At 43.4% G+C, this 24,263-nt stretch overlaps 2 protein-coding genes across 4 annotated transcripts in view; both read right to left on the bottom strand.

The window, feature by feature from the left end:
• The window catches only part of PKD2 (polycystin 2, transient receptor potential cation channel), a 28,885-nt gene extending 18,564 nt beyond the window's left edge, over positions 1-10,321 (bottom strand). Inside the window, exons 1-5 of one of the 2 annotated variants that reach the window (XM_058838267.1) lie at positions 9,866-10,321; positions 4,347-4,460; positions 1,300-1,433; positions 675-925; positions 186-410 (exon numbers count right to left, since the gene is read on the bottom strand). In XM_058838267.1, coding sequence (XP_058694250.1) covers positions 186-410; positions 675-925; positions 1,300-1,433; positions 4,347-4,460; positions 9,866-10,268 — 1,127 coding nt within the window. In that variant the 5' untranslated portion in view covers positions 10,269-10,321. The remainder of the gene's footprint in view (positions 1-185; positions 411-674; positions 926-1,299; positions 1,434-4,346; positions 4,461-9,865) is intronic. The other variant, XM_058838266.1, reaches the window with a different exon arrangement.
• Positions 10,322-10,624: 303 nt separating this feature from the next.
• SPP1 (secreted phosphoprotein 1) lies at positions 10,625-15,076 on the bottom strand. 2 transcript variants are annotated; one of them, XM_058838268.1, is made up of 7 exons: positions 14,923-15,076; positions 13,613-13,679; positions 13,463-13,513; positions 12,457-12,561; positions 12,261-12,305; positions 11,736-11,993; positions 10,625-11,297 (listed from the first exon to the last, which is right to left on the bottom strand). In XM_058838268.1, exons 2-7 carry the CDS (start codon positions 13,664-13,666, stop codon positions 10,863-10,865), a joined length of 948 nt encoding a protein of 315 aa, XP_058694251.1. In that variant the 5' UTR covers positions 13,667-13,679; positions 14,923-15,076; the 3' UTR covers positions 10,625-10,862. The 2 variants fall into 2 exon arrangements, with proteins under 2 accessions (XP_058694251.1, XP_058694252.1); XM_058838269.1 differs by having other exon boundaries at positions 11,736-11,831.
• Between the last annotated feature and the right edge of the window lie 9,187 nt (positions 15,077-24,263).

Genomic DNA, 24,263 nt, shown 5'->3' with positions numbered 1-24,263 from the left:
GAAAACCAGGACAGACTCCATGAGGAGTCTCACTTCTTTGACAAGGAGGCACAGCACTTCAGTTGTCTGTCCTCTTTATACAAAATACACACTTACCTATGTCCCCAAAACAAAGCCATCACAAGAAAACCCCAAGTATACAACCCACACTGTGCAACTGAACACTGTTGTGGTTCTGTTCATACTTGACCACGCAGAATAGGTTGATGTTTGCATTGTACACAGAGAAATCAATGAAGGCTGCTCTGGTCCCTCTGTCCAGCCACAGGTTCTTCTTCAGGCTCGCAATCTGCAGAGCTGTCACTTCTCTGGTCCTCGAGAGGTCTTGGTAATAACCAGCCCCGCTGTATGTGGCAATCAAGCCCCAGTGGCTGCTCCCATTCAAATCCTTCTCACTGGTGTATGTCCAGCTAGTTCAGAAGTGAAAGAGAGCACGTTGGTCTTTCCACCTTCAACTTATAATCAGCAAAACAGACACCAACAAAACCTGACCAAAAGTCATGTATTAGTTACTTAAATATGCTTTAATTCAATGGGTGCTTGCTACAGAGTTTTGATGTAACCCCTGAGAAAGAAGTTACAAAGTTCCTTTGATCAACACCATAAAAGTATGATAAAAAGATGGGTCACAAGTATATTAAAAAGGAGTATTTATCTACAGGAATGCTACATACGCAGTTCCATTCTGGAGTCCAAAAGGAGCAGTATCTTCATTAGCTACAGAATAGACATCATAGCAGTCTTTGATTTCATCCTTTAAATCTTCAGGTATGGAGCATGAACCATTTCTGACTTTCAGCTGCCGAATGCGAGGCACCCCTAGGAGCAGGTTCTCATAATAAATGAAGCTTTTGTTTTCTGCCATGGTTTCGTTGTTGTACCACATCTCCCAGTAAAGACCATCCAGCAGAGGGCCTTCTGTGAACTGGGGAGGATGACAGAATTTTAGTTTGCATGTTTCCAGCCCTGTTTTTGTAGATCTTCATTCCACAGAAGTGTTAGAATTGCAGTTAATAATTTTTCTGACAGAAGACTTTACTATTACCTCCAAAAGACTTTACTAAGTCTTCCAAAGACATCCCACAAACTTGCCCAACCCTGTCTCACCAACATTATTTGAGTTCCAAATTTTCACATATTAAAGGCCACTTTGTTCCACAGCTTTGACATTGTGCACATAGATCTTCATGCACAAGCCTGACCACGTTAGGAAATAAGATCCTGCAGATTAAATTTACAGCTCATGACAGAACCAGTGAACCACAGAAACAGAGATATGAAAACCTGGGTTTAGATTACCTTCCAGAAGTCATCCATTGAGGACAAAGTTTTGAAATCAGTTCTCTCCGTTTTTGACACAGGTGTTTCCAGGAAGAGCTGTGACATAACCCTTGTATGATAGTACATACTGGAACTCACTGTCCCATAAGTCACTGCAGAAGATTTGGTAAGCAGTGAGAGATAAAGGAATGAGGGGAAAAAAAAAAAAGTTAATTTATTTGTTTTGAATACATTAGGTTGTATTCGTACGGATTTTGCAGTGGAATTAAGCTCCAAAACAAAATCCACACAAAGCAGCATTTTATCTGTCAACAGTGGTTAAAATATGCAAAGGAGTGAAGGTAGACTGATCAATCAATTTAAAATACTCTCTTCTCCTTCCCACACCTCATTCTATTATTAATTCTTCTTCCAAAGTCAACCTCAAGGAAAACAAAGACACAGTTCAGCAGCCTGAAGAGAGGCAAAAAAGGTAGTGCCTTTTTAGGTGGCATGTCCAAGGCATGCATGGAGAACTGGCACAGATGGCACCAAGACATCAGGACAACTATGCTCTGCTTGAGCAGGTAATGACAGTCAACCAGGATACAGCAGGGCACTGGGAATGGACTAGGCAATGAACCTCCAGCACAGATGTGCAGTGCCTTTAAGAGAAACTCCCCACAGAAAATAAATTACTGTTACTCCTTTTCTTCACACAGGGCCAAGGATATGGCTGAGGGGCACAGAGCATAAATGATAAAATTATGTACAAAACTAAGATGGGTTGCAGAAATAGTTTCTGGCATGGTTATTGTTACCACCTGTAAATACTTGAACCACTCTATAGCTAAAACTCAGAGCAGTCTGAAAGATTAGGTCTACACTGAGCAATCACTGTCAGTTTTGGCAATTTTATAAAACTTGTAAATTTCTTGTTTCGCATAACAACTGGAGAGCAAAAACTATTTTTAATAGACTTCTTCTGTGCACATGGAATATATCACATGACTGTGCAATATCTGGATTCTCTCTAAACATGTACTCTCTAAACCACAAGAGAACAAGAAATGCCCACAGAATTTAGCATGCACTGGGAAGCACTCTCCTAGGGCATGCCAAGCCACAGACCAAACTGACCTACAGTTATTATTTATGTGAAAAATACAAAGTTAAAAAATAATAATACTTAAAAAAAACTAATGAGTTAGCAATATCTCGAGATACTTATAACACTACATTTTTCCTTTTTGTTAGCAAAAATCTTTTTCTGTAGCAAAACAAATAGCTAACAGCCTGTTAAGAGTCAAATTTCTCCTGCTGAAACAAATTTCACTTTAAGGCAGACCCCTCACTGCTACACTTCTCCTGGTGGTAGTGTGCCAGCCACAAGCAGCCTTGCACTGCTTTGTTCATAAACCTGCTCTAAGCATTCTTAAATGACTTAGGAAGGAAAAAACAATGATATTTAATAGATAAACATGCCTGCAGTACAACATCAAAACAGTTGTGTCAATGGTATAAAATTTGGGCTTTTTAGTAATTCTGCTACATTCAAGCAGAGCAGACTTGCTCTCAGACACAATGCATTCTACCAGTATAATTTTGCCTTTGCTTGTGCACTCCAGGATTCCCTCTCACAAAAATTTGAAACATCACCTTGTTGTATTACAATTGATCATAAATGGCAACTCAAGTGTCACCAACATTCCACCCCTCTAAGGCAGAACTGCCCACACTAAAAACTGGAGACTTGAAACATACTGGCTTTCTAAAGGTACACTAACTTAATCTACACATTTTGTTGTGTAGGTTTTCTCCCTATCAAAAAAATTTTGTTGTTTTTTTCCCTAGCAAAAAAATAAAGTAGGTATTTTGTAACTCCACAAGAAGTTCTTTCTTGCATTGTAAATTGAATGTTTCTCTGTTCTGTGTTCTTTAGTGTCATGATACTTCATATGGTATCAAGACAATAACTGGCACAAGCCACAGTAGTCTCCAGGTGTGATCTGTACATAACCTTGCTGATGAACTTCAAATGTGGTGATTTATTTCAATTATTTGTTCAAGATGACTAAGTCCTCCTCTTCATATTTATCATTTCTGCTCAATGATTGCAATAAGTTGTTGAGGGTTAGGTGGGAATTTTTACCCATTATGTGCTGGGAAACCTAACTACCGGTACTTAAGGGTGCTCACAAAGGACAAAGAGTAGCCGGGCCCAGGGTGGCGGGGAAGGGGGCAGAAAAAGGAGGGTGGGGACAGTTTTTAGCTGGCTTTTTCCTCGGCTTCGGGGAAAAAGGACGTTCGTGCGCTGGGTCGCGGAGCTGCTTCTTCTCCTTCTCCCCTCTTGGTTGGTGGCCTCGCACTCCCTGTCCTGCCAGCCATCGCCGTGGAGCTGCTGATCCACCTCATCCACCAGCCCAGGATCTCAGCTCGTCCCTGCTGTCCCAGCTGACTGTTTCCTCGGAGCCCTGCAGGAGCACCAGGACTGACTGCCCGAGGGGTTTGTGAAAACAAAGCCTCTCCTCCATCCCGTCTCAGCCGAGAAAGCTGTCCCGGGGTCCCTGGTTCTGTTTTCTTGTTATTGCTGTAGTTATTGTTTGTTTGTTTACTGGTTATACTAGTAAAGAACTGTTATTCCTATCCCCAGATCTATGCCTGAAAGCCCCCTTGATTTTCAAAATTATAATAATTCGGAGGGAGGGGGTCTACATTCTTTCATCGCAAGGGAGGCTCCTGCTCTCCCTAGCAGACACCTGTCTTCTAGAACCAAGACATAAGTGTAGCAGAAGTATTACACTGCAATGTGCTACTACAATAAAAAAATGCTCTCTAAAAACGAAGAACCAGTATATTACCATCCTGCCTAAAGATTCTAAACTTCTTAAGGCACAGAAAGTTGCAGTATTTTCAGTCTCAAGCAAGAGTCTCAAGTCCATGTGCAGAAAAAAGAGAAATATTTGATTTCAAGTATTTACCTAGCCACCTGCCCATTAATTCTTCTCCCACATCAAACAACCTTCATTCTGGAATCACAAGCAGGTAGTAGAGGACTGGAAATTCTGGTACTGAACAGTACTTACAGACACACAGTACCACGAGGAAAACCATGTATGTGATCAGCTCCCGTAAAACACTTTTCAAGTACCGCTCTCTGCTGGTGTTGCTCTCTTCCATGAGTCTTGTACCCCACAGACCTCCAAAGGAAAAAGATATATATAATGATGTGCACAGATGTCTGGTACAGATATGCAAGCAACATAGTGAGTGGTGTTGAAAGCTTAACCTTTGTCATTGCTGCAGGTTCTTCTATAGATTTTAAACTGGTCTAAGTTTAAGCAAGAGGGGCTTCATTCATAGACAGAATGGGGCCTGAGGCAGTATCAACTATCAATGAGATACCATAATAAGGCAGAAACAGCTCAGCAGAACTATAACAGAATCTGTGGAAGATTTGCAGAAGTGCTGTTGCTTAGAACCACATGATATAAAAACAGATACAAGGATACAGAGACATGCACAGACAGCCATCCTCCAAGAAACAGAAGTGCAGTGCTTTGGTATTTTTTCTTTTAAACATGAAAATGAAAATGCACATTTCTTATGTGCTGGTCATGGGTTGGAGATAGAAACCACGACTCGAGTCCTCTTGATCATCAGACAAAATAGCCTATTTTATTGTTCAGAAATTACTTATATAGTTGGTTCAAAACTCCCAGGCTTAGATAGCTATTGGCTGGGATCTCTCTCCACCCAGATCTCTGGCTAGTGTTGTGCTTGCAACTAAGCTCGAATGGGGATGGCTGAGGGTCTCCTGTAACTTATCCAGGGTCTTGTTCTGGCATGAACTAGGCTAGCCAAATTGGATTTGTGTTATGGACGGATTCATCTTGTCCAGTCCAGGCCAGCTGTACTGTGACAATATTGTGACGCACATTCATTATTGAGCCCTTAGGAGCAGTCTTAATTTTCTACATGAAAGGAAGATACTTGAGTCAAACATTTTTAGAAGACCAAATCATAACCCTCCCTATCCAGATAGGGAAGAGACACAGCAGGGATGTTGTGAGCATGGTTTCTTTCCCTGCACAACAAAGAGCCATGAATTAAACATCAGTAGGAGCCTAAATGAGCAACTGCTGTCCAGTCTAGCTGTCAACTTGAGCAACTGCATCAGCTGAACTGTTTCTGCCTGTTCTTCACTTCATATAATGCTTGACATTCCCAAAAAGACAGGGAGAGAAGCTATCAAACTTTGGCGATCCCTTCTGAATGGGTAACAGAAAAGCAAAAGGATCATTTAAATGGACTCTCTAAAAGTAACGACCACCTTGAAACAAAATGGTGTTAGCAACCACCATCTTTATTTCCTATCCCTAGTACAGAAAGAAAAAAGCTAGGAACAACTGCTGATGCTCAGACTGTTCCCTTCATGGAGCTTCTCTTCATTTAAACCAAAAGCAAGGCAATTTGACCTTAGTTTCTGATGAGAGAAATAGCATTTAGAACTAAAAATTTACTCCTACAGAACTGCAGTAAACTTCCATCCTTTTCAGGTGTTTTAAACAGCCAACCTTTCAAAACATCCTTTACATTCTCAGTAGATGGAAATGGAGTAACCTCAAACTCCCTAGGAAAAATCTTGGATCCATCAAACATACCACAGTAATTTGAAATGGAACAGTAACAAGGGATAGCCAAAACACATTATGAAGCTGACAATGAAGCACGAGTTCAGTCAATCTGCAACCATTGCTGTAAGACAAAGGGCTAAGCTGTCTGCTGCAGATCTTTGTTTATTAACAGAGATGTGAATAAAGAAGCTCTTCCTTCTGCCTGCATAAATGAGAAAAAAACTAATGTGTTAGATGTTTCTTGAAGCCTTTCAGCTACCACATTTTAAAGTTGTGACATAAACTTGAAAACTTCTCTTGCATAGGCTCAGCAAGCACTAACAGTTTTAGCATTAATCTCTGTTCACATGGTCTAATTAGTAACTTAGGGCCTTCCCTAGTGACAGTCCCCAAATAAGAGAGCTTTTTAAAGCTGTTCTTTAAGGTCAAGTTTGAAAATGTGCAGATAAAGACTGAAACTTTACTACACTGAATGCCAAATCCTCCCCATTAGGTCATTCTTGAAGACAAAAATACAAATTCAAGAACATTTACAGAGTCACTAATAATAATAACTCAACAAATTCAGCCCCTATAACAACACTGCATTGCACTAGCAACCCTCATAATAAAGGCAGGAAAACATTATGGAAGAGAGGAAGAAAAGGCTGGAAAAGCCAGTGAGCTAAGCTGGTGAGAAAGCCAAGTCCTGGCTGTCAGCACATTACTCACCAATAAGAAATGTGGTGAGCAGAAGCAGAAAGCTTCCAAACTCAAACTCTATCATATTAGACTATTGTTAGGAGTCAAGTCAGCAAAGAACAGAAAGTTACAGCAAAGAAAAAGCCCAAAAAACCAGCACCAGGGATCATTCAATGATCTTTGTGCTAAATGAACAATGAATTTCCCCATCAGCTAGCTTGGAGCTTTCATTAGCTGCTACAATTTTGCAATATACATATATTATTTCCCTTTTTCCCTTATTGGAATATTGATTCAGATGCATAGAACTTAGTAGAGGTAAGCAGTGCTGGATTTGACATCTGCTGCAAGCAACAAAGCTGTTCTGTTTTCTTATATACATTTGCTACTCATTGAGTTTTTGACAGAATCTGTGTACTTTTATCAAATAAATCTGCAACTAACAGTTGCTCATACTCATTCTGTATGTAGCAGTCTTCAGGAAAGTAACAATTAATAAGTGACTGGGAAGAGTAGTTTGTAACTTCATTTAACAATAACTAAGAAAACCTTCCAAGAAATGCCCAGCACAAATCAGCGATGACACACATGAGGACATGGCAGCACTGGGTGACCAAGTACAGCTCTACAGGGCAGGATTACCTTTCCAGGCTGGCTCTGGAAACACACCTTGTTTTTACCCATCAAAACTTCTGGTAACTTCCTCTCTAACAGAGTAGAATAGTCAGCCCCTCTTCTCCTTTCAGCATCTGGGATATTTGCTGAAGAGATCTGTAAAACTAGGGGAACTAAAGGCACTTCAGAGACACTCATGCTAGAATCTGAACAGAATCCACATAAAGAACCTAAAATACTGATAGTCTGAAATAGCTGATTTTCTATTTACTTAGTAACAACTGTTACAGTTTCCCCAACAGTTGCATTTACTAAATCCCAATACTTTAAATCCACTCTGCATTTTTCTTTCATAACTCAAAGCAAGTAAAGTGCAAGCTGTCATTGAACGTCCTTCAATACTGAGAGGCACCTTTTTTGCCATGGTGACACTATCATTTGTGATATCCAAAGAATTATTCCCTCTTGTTGAATTCTGTCTACTGAGATGGAATTTCATTAAATAAATCTATGCTAACCTTCCAGTAGTCCTTGAAATGACTCTGAATGCACCATTTTCCAGGCTTCAGAGATCCTCATGGATATCCATGGAGTGTCAAAAGAACTGTGGAGTATTCTTTCCAATAGTAAACACTTAGTTATCCTTCAAGTGCTCTATAATAATGTCAGGCTTGCAATCAGCCCTTTAAACTGTGCAGAACAGAGATCACATTCTTCAGAGGAGGTGTTACCTATTCCACAGCAAGTACAGTGCCCTGCAGCACCTCCACAGCATCTCAGTGTCATCCAGACATTTATTGTTCCCAGGAATTTATGGCAATATTCTCATCAAAGAGCCAGAAAACAATCTGTTGACTACAGTAACTTTAGCTACACTTGCCTATAGAAGGAGGTCAGGAATCAACAGAAACTGTTTTGAGTACTACTGCACAAATCACAACAGAGATGGAACAGGAGCGACATGTGCCAGGTCACCACTAAGTCACTCTCATACTCATATACAAACACTGCTGGTTTTCGCCACAGTTAAAAACATACACAAGAGGTTCCTTCTTGGCAACCACTAAGATGAAGGGGGCATCTGAATTTACATAAAATATTTTATAGAAGGACTTAACTTTCTCCGTGTGAAGCAGCTCTTTTCCTAGGCAATTACATATCTCAGCAACAGACCAAAGCAAACACACCACTGGAGACTCCAAACAGAGCAGTGCCAATTCATGCACAATGCAGTTATTGCTGGTAGTTTTTTCCTGGTTATTCTAGTTTCTTGTTATGAAGTGACTTGGGTCATTGAACATGGTCCAAATAAAATCTGCTAAAAAGAAAGCATGCTCTATTCCATAATCTCTGCACGTCTGACTTGCATAGCACTAAGATACTGCAATGTTCAAGAATGATTTATTTTGGTGCAATACAGCCAAACCCAGAGAAATCATTACAGTAAACAATCTTTGAATGCACTTGAAAATCAGAGAAGGTACAAACCCTTGCTTAAAGTCAAGTTTGTTTTGATAGTTCCACTGATACCATGGCAGCCAGTAACAGTACAATTTAGCACTTCAGAAAATCCACATTTCAGGAGAAGTCTTTATTTTCTAAATATTATTTGCTTTTTCTGCAGCTTTGTAACTATAAAGATTTTGCCTGACACTTAAACCAATGTTCTGTTTAAAATCCTCTCAGTTTGAAGCTGACATTTTGAACTTCTCTGAAAAGAAAGGAGGGTTTTTCAATGTGCTCCCACAACCTTAAATCCAAAGGACTACCCATTCAGCATTCTCTCTGCTGTTGTCAAATCAACCCAACAACACAAGGCCAGCTCAATAGGGACTTAATGCAGTGAGTTCTGAACGACACCCAAATGTTCACTTGATGTGTGCCCAGTTTTGCTTCCAACTCTGTCCCCGGTCACCAGCTGTGTGACAACAGGCAGCAGCTCTTGACTGTCAAGGGCAGCACTTAGACACTGCACAATACTGCAGAAAAGAAAAAGTGATTCAAACAGCCACGCATCAATCCATTCTAAGTATCCCATGCCTAACCACGTACTCTATAGAATGGGGGGATGCTGAGAAAGAGAGAAGCACAAGCATTCTCCTCCAACTGTCCAAAGACCTGGTGCTAGGGCAGAAAGCCAAGGTTGGAAAAGACCTCTGGAGATCATCATGTCCAACCTATGACCCAACATCACCATGTCAACTTGACCATGGCAGCAAGTACCACATCCAGTCTTTCCTTAAACACCTCCAGAGATGGTGACTCCACCTCCTCCCTGGGCAGTCTCATTCCATTGTCACCTTTTCTGTGAAAAAATTCCTCCTGATGTCCAACCCAAACCTCCCTTACACGGGAGTGTCCTACATGGAAAGCAGCCAGAAGTACCACCTGAGAGGCAGAGAGGTGGGGAAAAGAAGGAGCGAGTTGTGGGTGAAATCTGTGTGTGCTGGGGGACGTAAACGGGACGGGGATTGGAAGATGGATGTGCACGAAGAGATGCGGACACGGAGACACAGGCAAGGACGGACGGAAAAGGACACGGGCAGAGCAAAATGAGGACTACAGGCACCTACGGAGGAGAGGCTACAAACAACTCTACAGCGAGCAGGAAGCGGCACTCGCCCCCGGGGAGGCGGGTCAGGGTGTGGGGTGCGTGGCTGGGGTTCTCTCACCTCGCAGTCTCCGCGCCAGGCGCTTGGCCCAGGCTGCTCTGCGGGGCGCGGCTCCGTCTGGCGGCCCCGGGAGGCGGCCTGGCCCCTCGGCCCCTCCGCGCCCCGCCGGGCCCCGCCGCGCCCGCCGCCCACCGCCCGCCGGGCCCCCCGCGCCGCTGCCCGGCGACGACGCGGCTCGGCTGCCCCACTCCACGTCCATCTCCAGCACCGGCCCCGCCGGCCCAGCCGGCGCCGCCGCCGCGTCCTCCTCAGGCTCGAAGCCCGGGTTGTCCCGGCTCCAGGCCTGCCGCGAGCAGGCGGAGAGCGGCGGCGACGGCGGGCAGGAGCCGGGCCGCGCCGCCTGGCCCAGCCGCTCCAGCTCCAGCTGCTCCCGCCCGCGCCGGCCGCCGCCGCCGCCCGCCATCGGCCCCGCCGCCACCGCCCCTTTCCCGCCCTCCGCTGGAAAGCCCGGGGAACGGAGGGAGCTGTAGTCGCTCTGGCGCCCGGCGGGAGAGGCGGCCAGGACCTCCTTCCCGCCCTCCTTCTCCTCCGACGCCTCCCTCCCCTCTCGAAGGCAAGCCCGGACCGCCCCTGCGGTAGCGGTGCAGGGGCCGGCGCTGGGTGTTTGGAGTCCCGCTCATCCTCGGCGAAAGTACGAGGAAGCCTCGCGAAGAGATTGCAGTGGTTAACTTTGCGGGGAACAGCGATTTCACACCATTTTAAGAAGAAGTATTAAAGCTCCCCCCGCCCTGTCCAAGCCCCAATGAACAATAACGCTGGTACAGAGGGTTGAGGTTTTATTGAAGTCCCGGTACAGCAAAACACCACCCGGCAGCGCAGACACCGAAGGGCTCGCCCGCCGTGTCCCACAGCCTCCGCCGGCACAGCCCCAGGGGCCATGGACCGCCCCCAACCCCAAAATTCACCACGCGAACTACATTAACAAACAGTTCCCCGAAACGAAACTACTCCCCGCTTCCCTTAGGTAAGGACTGAAAAAGAATATTTTTGTCTCCCTTTAAAGGGTGACTTCGTTACTTTCGATGCTGTGACGATCTTGAGAATCCTCGGCACTTTCCAGAGTTTGATTGCTGATACCGTCAGAGAGCTCAGCTGACACGCGGTCCCGACTCTCCCTGCTTTCCACACTCGGGTGGCTGTCCCCTCTCTCCTTGGTTTCCGTACTCGAGAGGCTGTCCCCTCTGACTCCAGACTTGCTACTGTCGCCTTCTGCCTCGTGGCTGGCGGATTTGTGCCAGCTGTCGTTTTCCAAGCTGCGGTGGCGCGGATCGCTGTCCTGCTCGCTGCTGTCCCTCCCGTGGCTCTGGTCAGACCATACGCTGCTGGCGTGCTTCCTCAGGGAGCTGCGAGAAGCAGAATCCTCGCGGGAGACAGAGCGCTGGCCGTCTGCATCCATGTAGCTCTCATCTTCCTCAGTGGCATCGTAGATGAGCTGTGGTAGAGATCAGAATAAGAGCAATTGTCACTCCTGAGGAACTGCCCCGTCAAGTGCTGCACTGACGCAGGCTGCTCAAAACCTGCATGATGAACCTCTGCCTGGAGATACTCTGGTGTTTTATGGAGTTATAGGAATCTTACACAATATGAGACACTCTCATTTGTTCCTGGCCTCAGATTTCATGCGTGCAAGTATATCGTGACAGTGCAAACTGCAGTTTTGCACAGCTTGCAGCAGCAGCAGCCCCGGTGCATTGGCAGCCATCGAGACCCCCCTGATCTGTAATATCCAGAGAAAGGAAATGCATTCCTTCACTTATGCCTACATTCCCCATACCAGTTTTCAAAACCACTTCCCATAAAATGCCATGTCCATTTTCAAGTTCACTCCCCATTTCCAAGAACATGGGCATCACTGCTCAGTGTTATTTACCTTTTTGGCAGCTTTGTGGAGCTTGATAGACTTCAACAGTGTGGCTTTTGCCCTCATCCTGTAGGCCACACTGTCACCTCTGCCAGCATTGTCTCCCTGGGTGAAAGGGAAAGTGGGGAACGGTTCAGTTACTGGAATGTCTGTGGGAAAACTTGTGACAACCTCTTCAGATTCATCCGTGTCATTGGAATCATTGCCATCATCATCGTCATCATCATCCACATCTTCATGGCTCTTGCTTGACACATCAGGAAAGTGCTGGAAAATATTTATTGCGCATCAGGCAAATGAACACAGGTGTGGGGAGGTACAGGCTGATATCTGTCCCATTCACCCAGGGCTTAGGCAGTGTTGAGGAGCTACATGCAGGCATTGCACTGAGTCCACCTCACATTGCCTGGAGCTTTGTTTTATTTCAGGAGAGATTTTACTGCAAGAACCACACTTGAGTGAGGAGAATGAGAGTTCCTACACATTGGCTGCCCTGCAGCACTCAACTGACATGTTGTCCTTCAAAACACATACCAGTTGTTCTGGGACATCCACGCTTTCTTCTGAAGAGTAAAGGGTCTGAAAACAACACAAAACTCAGTGTTAGTACACAAAGGCCCATACAGTAGAGCTGGTCAGCATGCTGACTATTCTTTAAGCACTTAATCATAACTTGTAAATCTTGGCATGGAAAGGTGCCCTGCTTTCTCTTACAGTTAGGCACTGGTACCTGCTGAGATGATGCCAGGTCACTCTGTGGGTGCTGCTGACTCTCCTGGGACTGAGAATTCTCATGGTCCTTGTGATACCTGTGCAAGTGATGGCCCCTGGAGTCCTTCAAGAGAAAATAAAAGGGAGGGGTTAATCCTTAAAGGAAGAGGCAAAGCTGCTGCAGCCCAACCTGTGTTTTCAGGCAGATGTGGCATCTGCAATACATAGTCCTTCTGTTTGGGATGTGTCGTCAGCTGTTCATTGCAGTAGGAAGAGGACTCAGAAGAAGTCATGATCCCAGGTGAACATGGTACCCAAAAGATAGATGTGCCTCTCTCACTGGCAGAGCCTGGGCCAGTTCAGATCAGTTTCTCCAGCTTGTTTTTATTGAGTGGAATTTGGAGTTGTATCTAACAATCATTGCTAATTCTTAGGCCCTTTCTGGAGGGTGATTTATCTCCCACATCATGAAGACTCTAAACTAAATGCAGTAGCTGATTCTCAGAGCCAAGAATTGATTTTATAAGGGTAACAGCTGGCAGTGGGGAATAAATTAAAGAGCTATATACAAGGCTAAATGCAGTTTGCTTACATCACTCCAAAAAAATAAAATAAAATAGGATATTGGATTAAGGTGCTCCTCCAAAACCAAATATTGTCATCTGATCCACACTAATGAATATGGGTTATAGTAATTTTGCCATACTGCTGTCCCTTTCTAACTATACATTTTTAATGACATATTTTTCGTTATGAAAAAAGATTTCCAGTGCTGGTCCAGAGATAGAACTAATGAAAGTCCACAACCAGGACGCATGACACAGGAAAAAGTCTGTGGACATCAGTGGCTCTCTGCTTTGAAACTGGCTCAAAACAGCCAGGTGAGGACATGTTCAGCAAGCATCGACAATCATAGAACAAGTACCAGAAAATGTGTTTTGAAGGAAAACAAACAAACAAACAAACAAAAAAACAACAAAAAGTACTTATTGAAGAAAATTAACAGAAAGACAAAATGAGCTTACATATTTTTCTTCAGAGCTGGCAGAAATGGCATGCTGCTTGGATTGAATCACCTTGAAGGGAGAAAAGAGAAAAAACATTTATCAGTATTTCTTGCTGATGTGCAAAGGAAATGATGCAAGTGCTGGGGATGGTGTTTGTGATTTACTCACTGGCCATGCAGCGGTGATGCTGATAAGGCATAAACACAGAATTGCCTCCTTCATGGTGATAGTTTACCTAGAAAATATTTTGGAACAGTAAGTCAATAAAGTAAAATACCAAAAAAATTCTATGGGCTTTTCCTTTATCCTGGTGGGCTTTACTGTGCCAAGACCAGGTCCCTGCTATGGATTCCATTTGTCCATGCTAATTTTATTTCTTCTATCCTCCACCTCCCACCCGCCTTATAATGACTTAGCATCTCAAAAAGCTACAAGAATTTTGAAGCTGAATACTGTAAAGAGCTGAGCAGTGGTGAGAAAAACCACACTGAAAAGATGAACTGACTCCTGTTGTCTACTGACTTGCATAGTCAAAGGAAAAGCTCTGTGAAAGATTGTTATAAATACCAGCTTTGGTTTATCTTCATTCATTTAACACAATTGTTTTAAAAAAGAGGCAGGTTAAGGCAAACAATTTGTATTCTTATCAGCTGTTTTAAAACTAGTTTTTAGGGTTATTAACTTCAGTTGCTGAATAGTCAGTTTATATGAATATAAACTGCTCTTATTGATTGACCTGCATTTTCCCTTCCAAAAGTTTGATCAAAATAACCTGTATTTCCAAACAAGAGATTAAGTGAAATATCTGCTACCATAGCTGTTCACATTGCAGCTTTAGCAATTTAATAAATAACTGATTCCTGCTGAAATTAGGAGACCTACAGTGAATTTCAGTGTTTACTGACCAGTTCCCAGAATAAGGAACATCCCTGAGAATTTAAACCACTTTACTGATGAACAAGAGTCATTAAAAACTTTGGTAAATCACTGTAGGAAAAAAAGCTGCTTGGGACATTTAAAATGCATTAGTAAGGCTGGCCCTGAGACAGGACACTCTAATAGAAGTATTGCAATTTCAAGTTTTACAGAGAAGTGTGACTGTCCCATCCACTCAGGATTGTGCAGCACAAACAATGAGCCTGCCAGGAGAAACAAGTACATTGCCAGGCAGTGGTTACATGGAAGAGGAAGAAAGCTTTCTGTGTTCAAGTACCAGCTCTGAGCTTCTAGTGCATGGTTCAGTGGCAGGGTTTTCAGAAACCTTCTCCCAACATCTAACAGCACACAAATATAAAATTGTGATTATGTGTAATACCTGTTATTGCTAAAGCAACCTTTCTCCTATAAAAACACACCTTTTTCCACAGAGAAATATCAAACATCCCTGCCCAGTGAAGCAGTTTTCAAAGATCTGCTCAGTGTTTCCTAGGCTAAAGCTACAGATGGATTGGCACATCAGGTAAAAAAAAATAAATTACCTTTTCTGGTGCTGAAGGAGTCGACCACGACAAGAGCACTCTTAGTGATACCAGCAGTAGCTCCAGCCAGTTGGGTCCCAGCAGCTCTGGCTTTCTCCCCTCGTCCCCTGCTGTCTGACATCTCTGAGCTCTGGGAATTTAAACCCTGTCCCATGCACAGCCACCAATCCTCATGTGGCAGAAAAAGATGAGGTCATGAGGCTCCTGGCCACTGTCCTGCCCACGTTCTCCTACACTTCCTCTTTGGCTTTGTGGCTTTGGAAGCAAACAAAAACCATTCTAAGGTTAAAACATTACTTATGGGCAAGATCATTAACCAGCAGGTCTGTTGAATGCACAGTGTTTGGTATAGTGTAGGAGGGCATGTCTGTTCTACTTTTGTGAAAAGCCAGAGCCCAACTTCCAAGAAATCTTTTGTGCCCTGTTTTGCAGGGGGTAGGAATATCTAATGAGTGCTGGAAGAAATAAATCTGAACATAAAATTCACCAAAAAGGTGTTAATGTTTCCACAAAGCTGTAGACTTGCTCTCCAGGTCATGCATGGTGCAGCAGGAATTGCAAAGATGTTGCAGGATATGGCCTTTTGCATTTTTTTGTCTGACCTGGGTAAAAAAAAATAAATTAATAGTACTGGTTGTCTCAGTAGGCATTCTGCATCCATAAACTTGTTTGTAAATGTGTACAAGAGCCAGTGGTCTAATTAAAGAAGATTGGTGCATCTTTATGAGGAATTGTGAGGAATTCTCACTCCTTTTCTATTCATTTGTATTCCTTCTGGCTCCTTTCTTAGGTGGTTTAGACAAGTCATTTGCTACAGCTGTCTCATGCACCAAATCCATTTCAGAACCCTTTTCAGGGACCAGACACCAGATATGTTCCAAGTTTAAAAAAAAAAAAAAGAAAACAAAAGCAGATATAGCTCCAGCATGAGGAGTGTCATTACCAGCATTGGAAGCAAAGGACATCATGGGACGAAATTCCATCCCTGCTATGAAGCAGTGCATCAGCCCTGCTGATGGGTGACAGATCTGTTGTGGCCTCTCTTAGATGTCCATAGCTTTGGACTGATTCTGCATCAGCTGGGATGTGCTGGAGGACTCTCAGACACTCTTCTGTGTGGTGTTTCTTTAAAAGGACAATGAGGTGTCATTCAAACACAGGAAAACATTACAAACAACCCTCTCAGAAGGTGGAGTATTTAAAACTATTTCAAGGTGGTTATCTTGCTTCTCATTTGTGGCACGCAACTGATGCTTGCTGTGTCCTTAGTCAAGCAGACAAGAGAGACCTATTTGTACCAGCTCCTGTTACCAGTTATCCTGTGCTTACTGACACTTCTAGGGCATGTTTAGAGACATCAGGAGTAACATACCCATGTTAGCTCAGCACCTGCCCATCACATCATCACACACACTTAGCTGATTCTATTTTTGAGCTGAGGTCAGCAACAGCTGGAAGTTCAACTTAGTGAACTTAAGAGAGTGTTCTAATATCCCAGCAGGAGAACTGGATAAAAACAGAGTAGATAATATATCATTAGTAGTTCTGACTGTTAGGATCCACCTGGGCAAAGACTATCCTAGCTTTTAGTTTCAAAGCTATGTGACCACTGTTGTATGGTTACTCAGGAAAAACTTTTCAACCAATAAAGCCTTCAGCAACTAGGATTTCAGCATCAAGATCTTATGCAGATTTAGACAGATTTGCCATCTCCCATTGTATCTGCAGCTCAGTGCTCTGGAAACCAGTTTGCTGAAGGCCTTGAATGCAGATACAGGACTCCAGCTGGAAGTGGGTGCTCCTTGGAAGTGTTGGCTTGAGCATCACACGGTAGCCGATACTTACTCAGTTACTAGGGTGGCTTCAAAAGGCCACTGCTGTTGATTCCAGGGAACCCCAAGCCAGGCCCTTAGGTAGCCAAGTACATTTGATCCCAAGCACCAGTCCTAACCATCAGTAAAAAATTACTTCCATCTGACAGAGAAAAAATGGAGACAGCGGGAAGCCAGTGGCTCACACCACTGGATGTGGGACTGGGTGTGCTGTGTCCTGCTCTCCTGTCCACACCCTGGGTTTTAAGCCTGAAAAACCTACTTTCCCTACAAACCATTCATCAAGAGACACAGAACTGAAAAACAACATTCTGCTCAAAGATCCTCTAGAGCTGCTGTCTGGCACCCAACACTTGCAATCTTCATAATGGTATATTACTGTGTATCAAACCATCAGGAAAATACATATAATGTAAACAACCTGTTTCATCAAGTTCAGCAGCAATTATAAGTCGTGCTGATGGAGCCATTAGAAACAGAACCTTCCTGCAGTTTGTTACAGACATTCCTGTACAGGTCAGTTATTAGTGTGGCACCTCAAGACAAATATTTTGCAAGAACCTGGAACTCTTGTCTCCCAGCAGAGTCTCTGTGTGACCCCCAGGGAGCTGTTTCTGGCAAAGAACTGATATTTCCAGTGTGCTGGGAGATGACAGTGTTTTTGAGTATGTTGCCAAAGCTATATGGTGGATTTTGTAAGGACTAAGGAAAAACAGGGATGTTTTGCAGTAATCCAGAAGCACGAAGAGAAGTGACAGCTATTACTAAATGCCTTCACTTTATGCAAGATTAACCTGTACGGAGTTGTAGTAAATTTAGCACTTGTCTCATTCCTATCATTATGTGGATATTCCTCCTGTAAATCATTTAGTCTAGCTGAGAAATCCTTTGCCTTGGTAGGATTTGTGCTTCTTGCTGTCTCAAAGATAAGGAACAAGCAAGGCAGAAAGCGGGGAACTTTCACCATTTTCACTTCCCACATTAAAATTGTTAGTTCTGGAGAGAACACTTGTCTGCTGGTGGCACAGCAGAAGCAGCTTGCTTGAATTTGTACATGTGGGAGGGTACATGATTCTGGTTTTTAAGAGCTGTTCTGGCTCTTTCTTTCTGGCTTCTGGGACTAGCCACTACCTGCTCCCATTTTCAAATGGCTTTTTAGGAACAGCTTTGGAAAGTGAAGAAAAAAATTAATCTGAGAAACTGCCATGCAGCCATGTCGCACAAATCCTGGAGGCTGGACAGCCTCGGTCAGATCCCAGCTTTCAGAGAGGCAAGTGGATGCTCCTGCAACAGCATAGATGTCCCCTCCCTTGATTTTTACAGCCAATTAGAAAAAAATAATCCAGATCTTTCTTTTTTCCTGTTCAAATTCATGTATTTTAGTACTGAAGTCCATGTAGCAGCAGGGATTAAACCAGAACAGAAACATTAGGTTATTTTCAGGTCATCAGAGTTACCAGTGTGAAGAGCAAAACTGTTGAGATGAATAACGAGGCATGGGACCACCATGCTTTGAGATGATTTATTGCTCAAGTAGCCAGATAAGATGTCAGTCTGAAGGCATGAGATTTAGAGGAGCAACAAGTCAGCCATAGCTCAAGGTAGTCAGGGGCTTCTTCTTCACACAGCAGTATATAACATTTTGGTCCAATAGACTGTTGACACAAAACTTGTTTTCACTTACTAACCTATCACCTTCTTAGGCTTAATTAAAGGCTTAATTTTGCTGCACTGCATCTGTCTCTTAGCCACTATGCTGACAGGTCACATACTCATACACACCTCTATTATAGTTTCTAGATCTCTAACCTACTCTATAATCCACACTATTACAGCTTAAACCTCAAGCAATTTTACCTAATATAATTTCTTACCTACTCTAGGAATATTCTTACTTATAACTATAGGAACATAAATTTATAATTTCTCTACCCACTGTCTGTGTACCTTCATCATTAGATTAACCCAAGCTCTTTCCAAGGCTGTAGATTGAACCCTTCAGCACCAGTGGAAGTTTCTATTTTTCCATTTCCCACACAAAACACCAGCTTTTCAGTGCGGGATTTGTGGCTGTGCTTCAGCTTTGAATTGACAGGGGAAGAATTGCATTTGTTTCAACTGGAAAACAATGAACATAATAATAGTCTGAAGTACTCGTAGAAACAAGAACAACCAGTGAAAGGATATACGGTGTACACCGTGTTTTCATAACTGTGCCATTTCTTAGTGTATGTAACCCTCAAAAATCAATTTTTTGAGAACAGCAGGGTGAGACTTTCTCATCTCAGTGGGAGCTGAGCTCAATCTGAAGCTTGAGCATTGCTGCAGAGATAATGCTCCAGGATGAAGGAAAGCATGCAAGGTGTGTGTGCTTAAATCCCATATATGCCCATAAGACAGCAACCATCAGATTGCTAGCTCAGCACAGTCACCGTCTGAGCGCTGAGGGGAATTTTATAGAAGGAAACAGCTTTACAGAAGATTGCTTCTCAGACAAGCATTGCAAAAACTTTGTGACAAGTTGTTTCCCTCTCTCCCCCTTGCCCAGTTCCTTCCCTGTTTCCAATCCTACTGCAAAATTTTCTTGTCCTACTGAGAAAGGAGACTAAAGGAAAAATCTGAGTATGCAGAATGGGTATGGAAAGAACAGCATCCTCTCACCCTGCATTGTGAAACTTGGAAAGTCACAAGATGCCTGTTCTCCCAGTGCAGGGATTTTTGGCAGGGCACAACAGGAAGGTTTCTGCACACTGCTCTCCTCTGGTCGCATCTTTGTGAAGCTCTGCTGGCAAAACACAGAGAACCACTCCTTGCTGCAAGAAAAAGAGTAGATCACAGCACAGCAGGACAGAGAAGAGGCAGACAGGGAGATGATGGGCCAACTCCTCCATATGCTGCCTCTGTGCATAGCAGAGATGAGCATGACAGCATCCTAACTGCATCCTGAGAATCCTTATCACACAGCAGCCTTGATTTTGCATTCCACATTTACCATGTTGAGCTCATGTCGTGTTTTCACACACAGCTGCACAAGGATTGCAGCACAAGGAGCAGAGTACAAAAAAGTTTGCTACCGATCCCAGAGACGAACCTTTCACAAGACACGCTTTCTGAGTGCCTCCTGGAAGAGGCCAGTGCAAAACAGATAATTTGGAGAAATGCCAGGCATTGTGCAACCCAGGATTCCATCCTGCATATCTGTGGTTATCTGTACACAAGTCATCTTTTCTGCAGAAGGTCTGGAGCAGGGGAAGCATGTGCTGTTTGCATGCTGTGACCCTGTCAATAAACCTGACCTCAGACACAGACTTGGCTACATATCATAAACCTGTCAGATTTCACGTGGCTTCAGCTTCTACTGTGGGCACTTTTCTTAACTCTCAGTTCAGGGCCACTGTGGTCTGAGGTGGGATGGGTACAGAAGTGAGTCAGCGTGAAAACAAACATGTTCCAGGCACTGTGTCCTGGGGTGTGGGGGTCCTGCCAGTGGAGTGGGAGAAAAAACCCATCTGTGGGCCTGGTGAAGGGAAATTAAAGAGTTGGGGACTGGGCTTGGGGAGGAAGTTGTTTGGCCAAGAAGCAGACTTGATTTTGTGGGGGAACCAAAAATCAGCAGGCTAGGGTCAAGGCCTCTCCTGTCTCAACTGGATCATGGAGAGATTCCCTGCAGCTTGCTCAAGCCTGGAGGTGATAAGGCTGTTTCCCCACAAAGCTTATCCAGGCAGGAGCTCTGCAAGAACCATCTGCTCCACTGCAGCAATGAATCATTTTGGCTCTGGCTTGGAAAGCCAGAACATCTCCTGCATGTCAGTACACTTCTTCTAATTAGTATTGGGGTCACCACTTCTTGTACAATAAGCAATAAATGTGCCAATAGAGAACATCACTCAGACACAACAATTTCTCCTCTTGTTTTTCATACTAAAATTTTTTAAACCTGAAAGGGTTTTTAAATGAAACATGAAGTAATAACTCATACCTGACAGGTATTGCCATCAGCAAATCAAAGGGGATATTTCCTTAAATGTATAGTTTTTCAAGAAAATAGGATGAATTGATAGACTGAATAGTTCAGATACAAGTGTCTGGGAAAAAGTAAAAAGGTTTCTTTTCATTAAGCATAGAAGCATAAACACATTTGGCAAATCCCTGCTCTCCCTCCTTGCTTACTAGCTGTCTTTGGAAGGGAGCTGCTCTTTTGGAAATACACAGTTGAGAGATAATCACATCCAGATTTAGGAAATAACATTTTGCACATAATTCATACTAGCTACCTAGACAGATTATTGGTTGAGTGTATAGCTATAAATTTGGCAGAATAAATGGAAAACTGTGGTTGGCATATGGACACAAAGCAGGATGCAAACTGCAGCTATACATTAACTAGAGGAAAGGAAAGCCTAAGAAACAGAGTTAAGCAGCAGGATCTGAAGCAAACATTAAGAAGGGGGAGCTGACAGGGCAACTCTTGAGGAGCACATGTAGCATCAGAGCTCTTTGCATTAGGAAGAACATTACCAGTCTGCTATTTTGCTCACTGAGTCTTGTTTATCACAAAGAAGTCAAATGACTTCTCCTCACTCATGGAAAATGTGACCGGCAATTTTGGGAAGCAACATCCATTCTGTATGGAGAAACTTGATCTGCTGTACCCAAAATAACTGCTGTTGAAACACAGACTAGATCTCATCTCAGCAATCGATTTGTCAAAAAGAGGAAGCTCAGCTGCTGGTTGGAGCTGAGTTGGTCTCACCTCAGGCAGCAGAGCAGCAACAGGGCAGTGACGTGGGCTGAGCCAGGCTGGAGAACACAGATCTTAAGGGGCAGGTTGTGAGTAGATAACTCTGTGCCCTCTGCAGGGCTGAAAAGCATTTTTTATGCACCCAGTTCCTGAAGGGAGCACTATAGGAACCCTGGTACCTGTACCTTCATTGGCACCGATGCAGTTGCATCCCACAGGAGTTTGCCATATCCCTGACACATCCTACCTATGCTCTACCCTAAAAGTGCAGGCAAGGTCATATTACACAGCTACATTTTCCAGGCTCCCTAAACACCCCCCTTAAAAAAATCAACAGCAAAGCAGAGGCTAGATCACAGCACAAGTCCCAGTGAGATTATTCCTAGTCTTCTGATTCAGACTTAAGTAAAGACAGAAAGGGGAAGGTTTTATTTCAAAAAATATTCACAATCATGGAGGTCTCTTTTCCTTTCTTCCAGGCAAATTGTATGTATGCCTTCTAATCTTTCAGGTCAGCAGATTCATTCATCCTACCTATTTTCTAGGTAGCTGCTCTCCTGAGAGAGAGAGAGCAGTGTGACACAGCTGCAGTCCAATTGGACATAGGTTTTTACAAGAGGAAAGGCAGGACCAAGTCTCAGAGCACGGGCAATAGAAGATGGGTTGTTCAAGGAATATTATCCATGATTCGCTTTTGGACAATGCCAGCAGTGTCATTGCTGGGGTATAATACTGCTGCTTCACAGGCAAGTTACAAGGCACCTTCAGTGGCTTGTCTAGGGCCTTAAGACGATAGGAATAATGTAGATTTTCCAATGATAATTAAAAAACAGTAGCATCAAAATAATAAGAAATGCAAACTACCATAGTAAGGTTTTTTTTAAAGTAGCCTTTTATTTAGCTTCATGTCTACCATACCTCACCTTCCCACACTGATGTTATAGCACGTGACTTTGATAATTTTCAGCAAAAATAACATTAATTGTGGCTCTGATCTTGCAAATCTGCTTTGGGCACAAGCTTTCTCCTAGAGATCAAATAGTTACTGGGTAGACTATTAAATACATTCTTTTAAAAGGCAGCCACTCTAACTCTTGATGTGAAAATAATTTGCTCATTTTGTTAATCATCTCCTGTCTTGATACTGTTAACAAATGAGATGAGCCATAGATGCCTAAGAAATACTAAAAGCTCACTCTGAATTCCAACTGAACTAGCATTTCTCTTAACACATTGATTTCCCACCTTTATCACCATGGATATCAAGGAAAAAGAGAGCAAATGAAAAAACAACAACAACAAAAAATAAACCCAGCCAAGTAGCTGCATTTATTGGCTGTAGATTTTAATTATCTTTGTCTAGCAGGAAGTCTTCCCCATAGACTTCTGTGAAGAGCACAAACTGCACATGGGAGGCAGGGAAAGCGAGAGGCTCTTTTAATTACATGGGCTACAAAGATGCTGTGAATTGAAGCTTGAGACAGCAGGGCTGCTCCCCTTTCGCCACAATAAAGCCTGCTGACAAATTAGCCTGTCTACTTCTTCCCTGCTTAGCAGTTAAAGGGGGCAAAAGTAAGCCGGTGGTTTCCCTTGCTCCATGCTGGACCAGCTGCAGAGGCTATCCAGGGGTCCAGGTCAGTACCCAGAAGATCTTTCCCAGAAAGCCAACAACTCCCCCAGGCCTGAACTGCTAACACAGACAGACTAGAAGAGTCAATTACCAGAGTGTACAGATGATACAAACCAAAGGATGAGGATCTGTGGAAAGCTTATATAGGCCATCTTTTACTCTGACCCCCTGCACACATCAGGCTGAAGGATAAATTCACATACTACTGAGTTTATCAGCTTGCATTTGTCCAAATGCAGTTATTCCTCCTGCACTGGGGTTGTTTGTGTTAAACCTACTTTCCATACCATCACATTGCTGAGCACTAGCTACACCATACACTTGTAACTCTAAGAATTAAATTATTCACAGGACTTTGGGTTTCCCCTTGTTTTTTCCAGCCAGAGGAGGTTATTTCAGCCATTTACACAATTCAGCCATGTTTAAACACAGCAGCCTGGCTCACAATCATCAGTTCCATTCCAGCCCCTGGTATTCACAAGTTATATTCTAAAAAAGATAAGCCTGATTTCAATGCTGCTGAGGTTTTGCCAGCATCCTTATGGTCACAGTTGGGAGCCCCTCCCCAGAGCACTGGCTTCTCACCCTGCTCCAGGCTCAGATTTTACTGCCCAAGAATTCTGCTTCACTCTATGGAAAACCTATCTGTGACTTCTAGGAAAACAGGAGCTTCCCCAGCCTCCATTAGGCTGCATGGACACCTCCCGGCTTTCTGGAAATAATATTTCTTCTATGAGGGATCACCTCTGAATGACAGCATGATGTCAAAGTAGCTGAACCACTAATGGAAAATGGAGTAGAAACATGTGGGTATTAAAAAATTTTCAAAAGTGACAATATTTCTCAATGCAATACAATGCACTCTCATCGCTCATTCCTCTGCAAATCTTTTCCTAACTTCCTAAGAACACCTTGTCATCATGCAGGGCCTGTGTCCAGCAGGAGCAATTCTTGTGCAGGTTTTCCAGCTCCAGAAAATCTCGTCGGCACAGGCCCTACTCTAATAAGCAGCAAGGCGGAAATTGGGCTCTCCAATGAAAACAGCTATTGGTTTATTTGTTTGGGTTTTAATTTTGAAATAGTAATCTCCCCACAGGCACTCTAGGAAAGCACAAAAGGAATGTTTCTTCTGCAAAAT

Source organism: Poecile atricapillus, chromosome 4 (genome assembly GCF_030490865.1).
Source record: "Poecile atricapillus isolate bPoeAtr1 chromosome 4, bPoeAtr1.hap1, whole genome shotgun sequence".
NCBI classification, from domain to species: domain Eukaryota; kingdom Metazoa; phylum Chordata; class Aves; order Passeriformes; family Paridae; genus Poecile; species Poecile atricapillus.
Note: the sequence above shows the minus strand (reverse complement) of the source record. Positions and strands in the feature narration are given on the sequence as shown.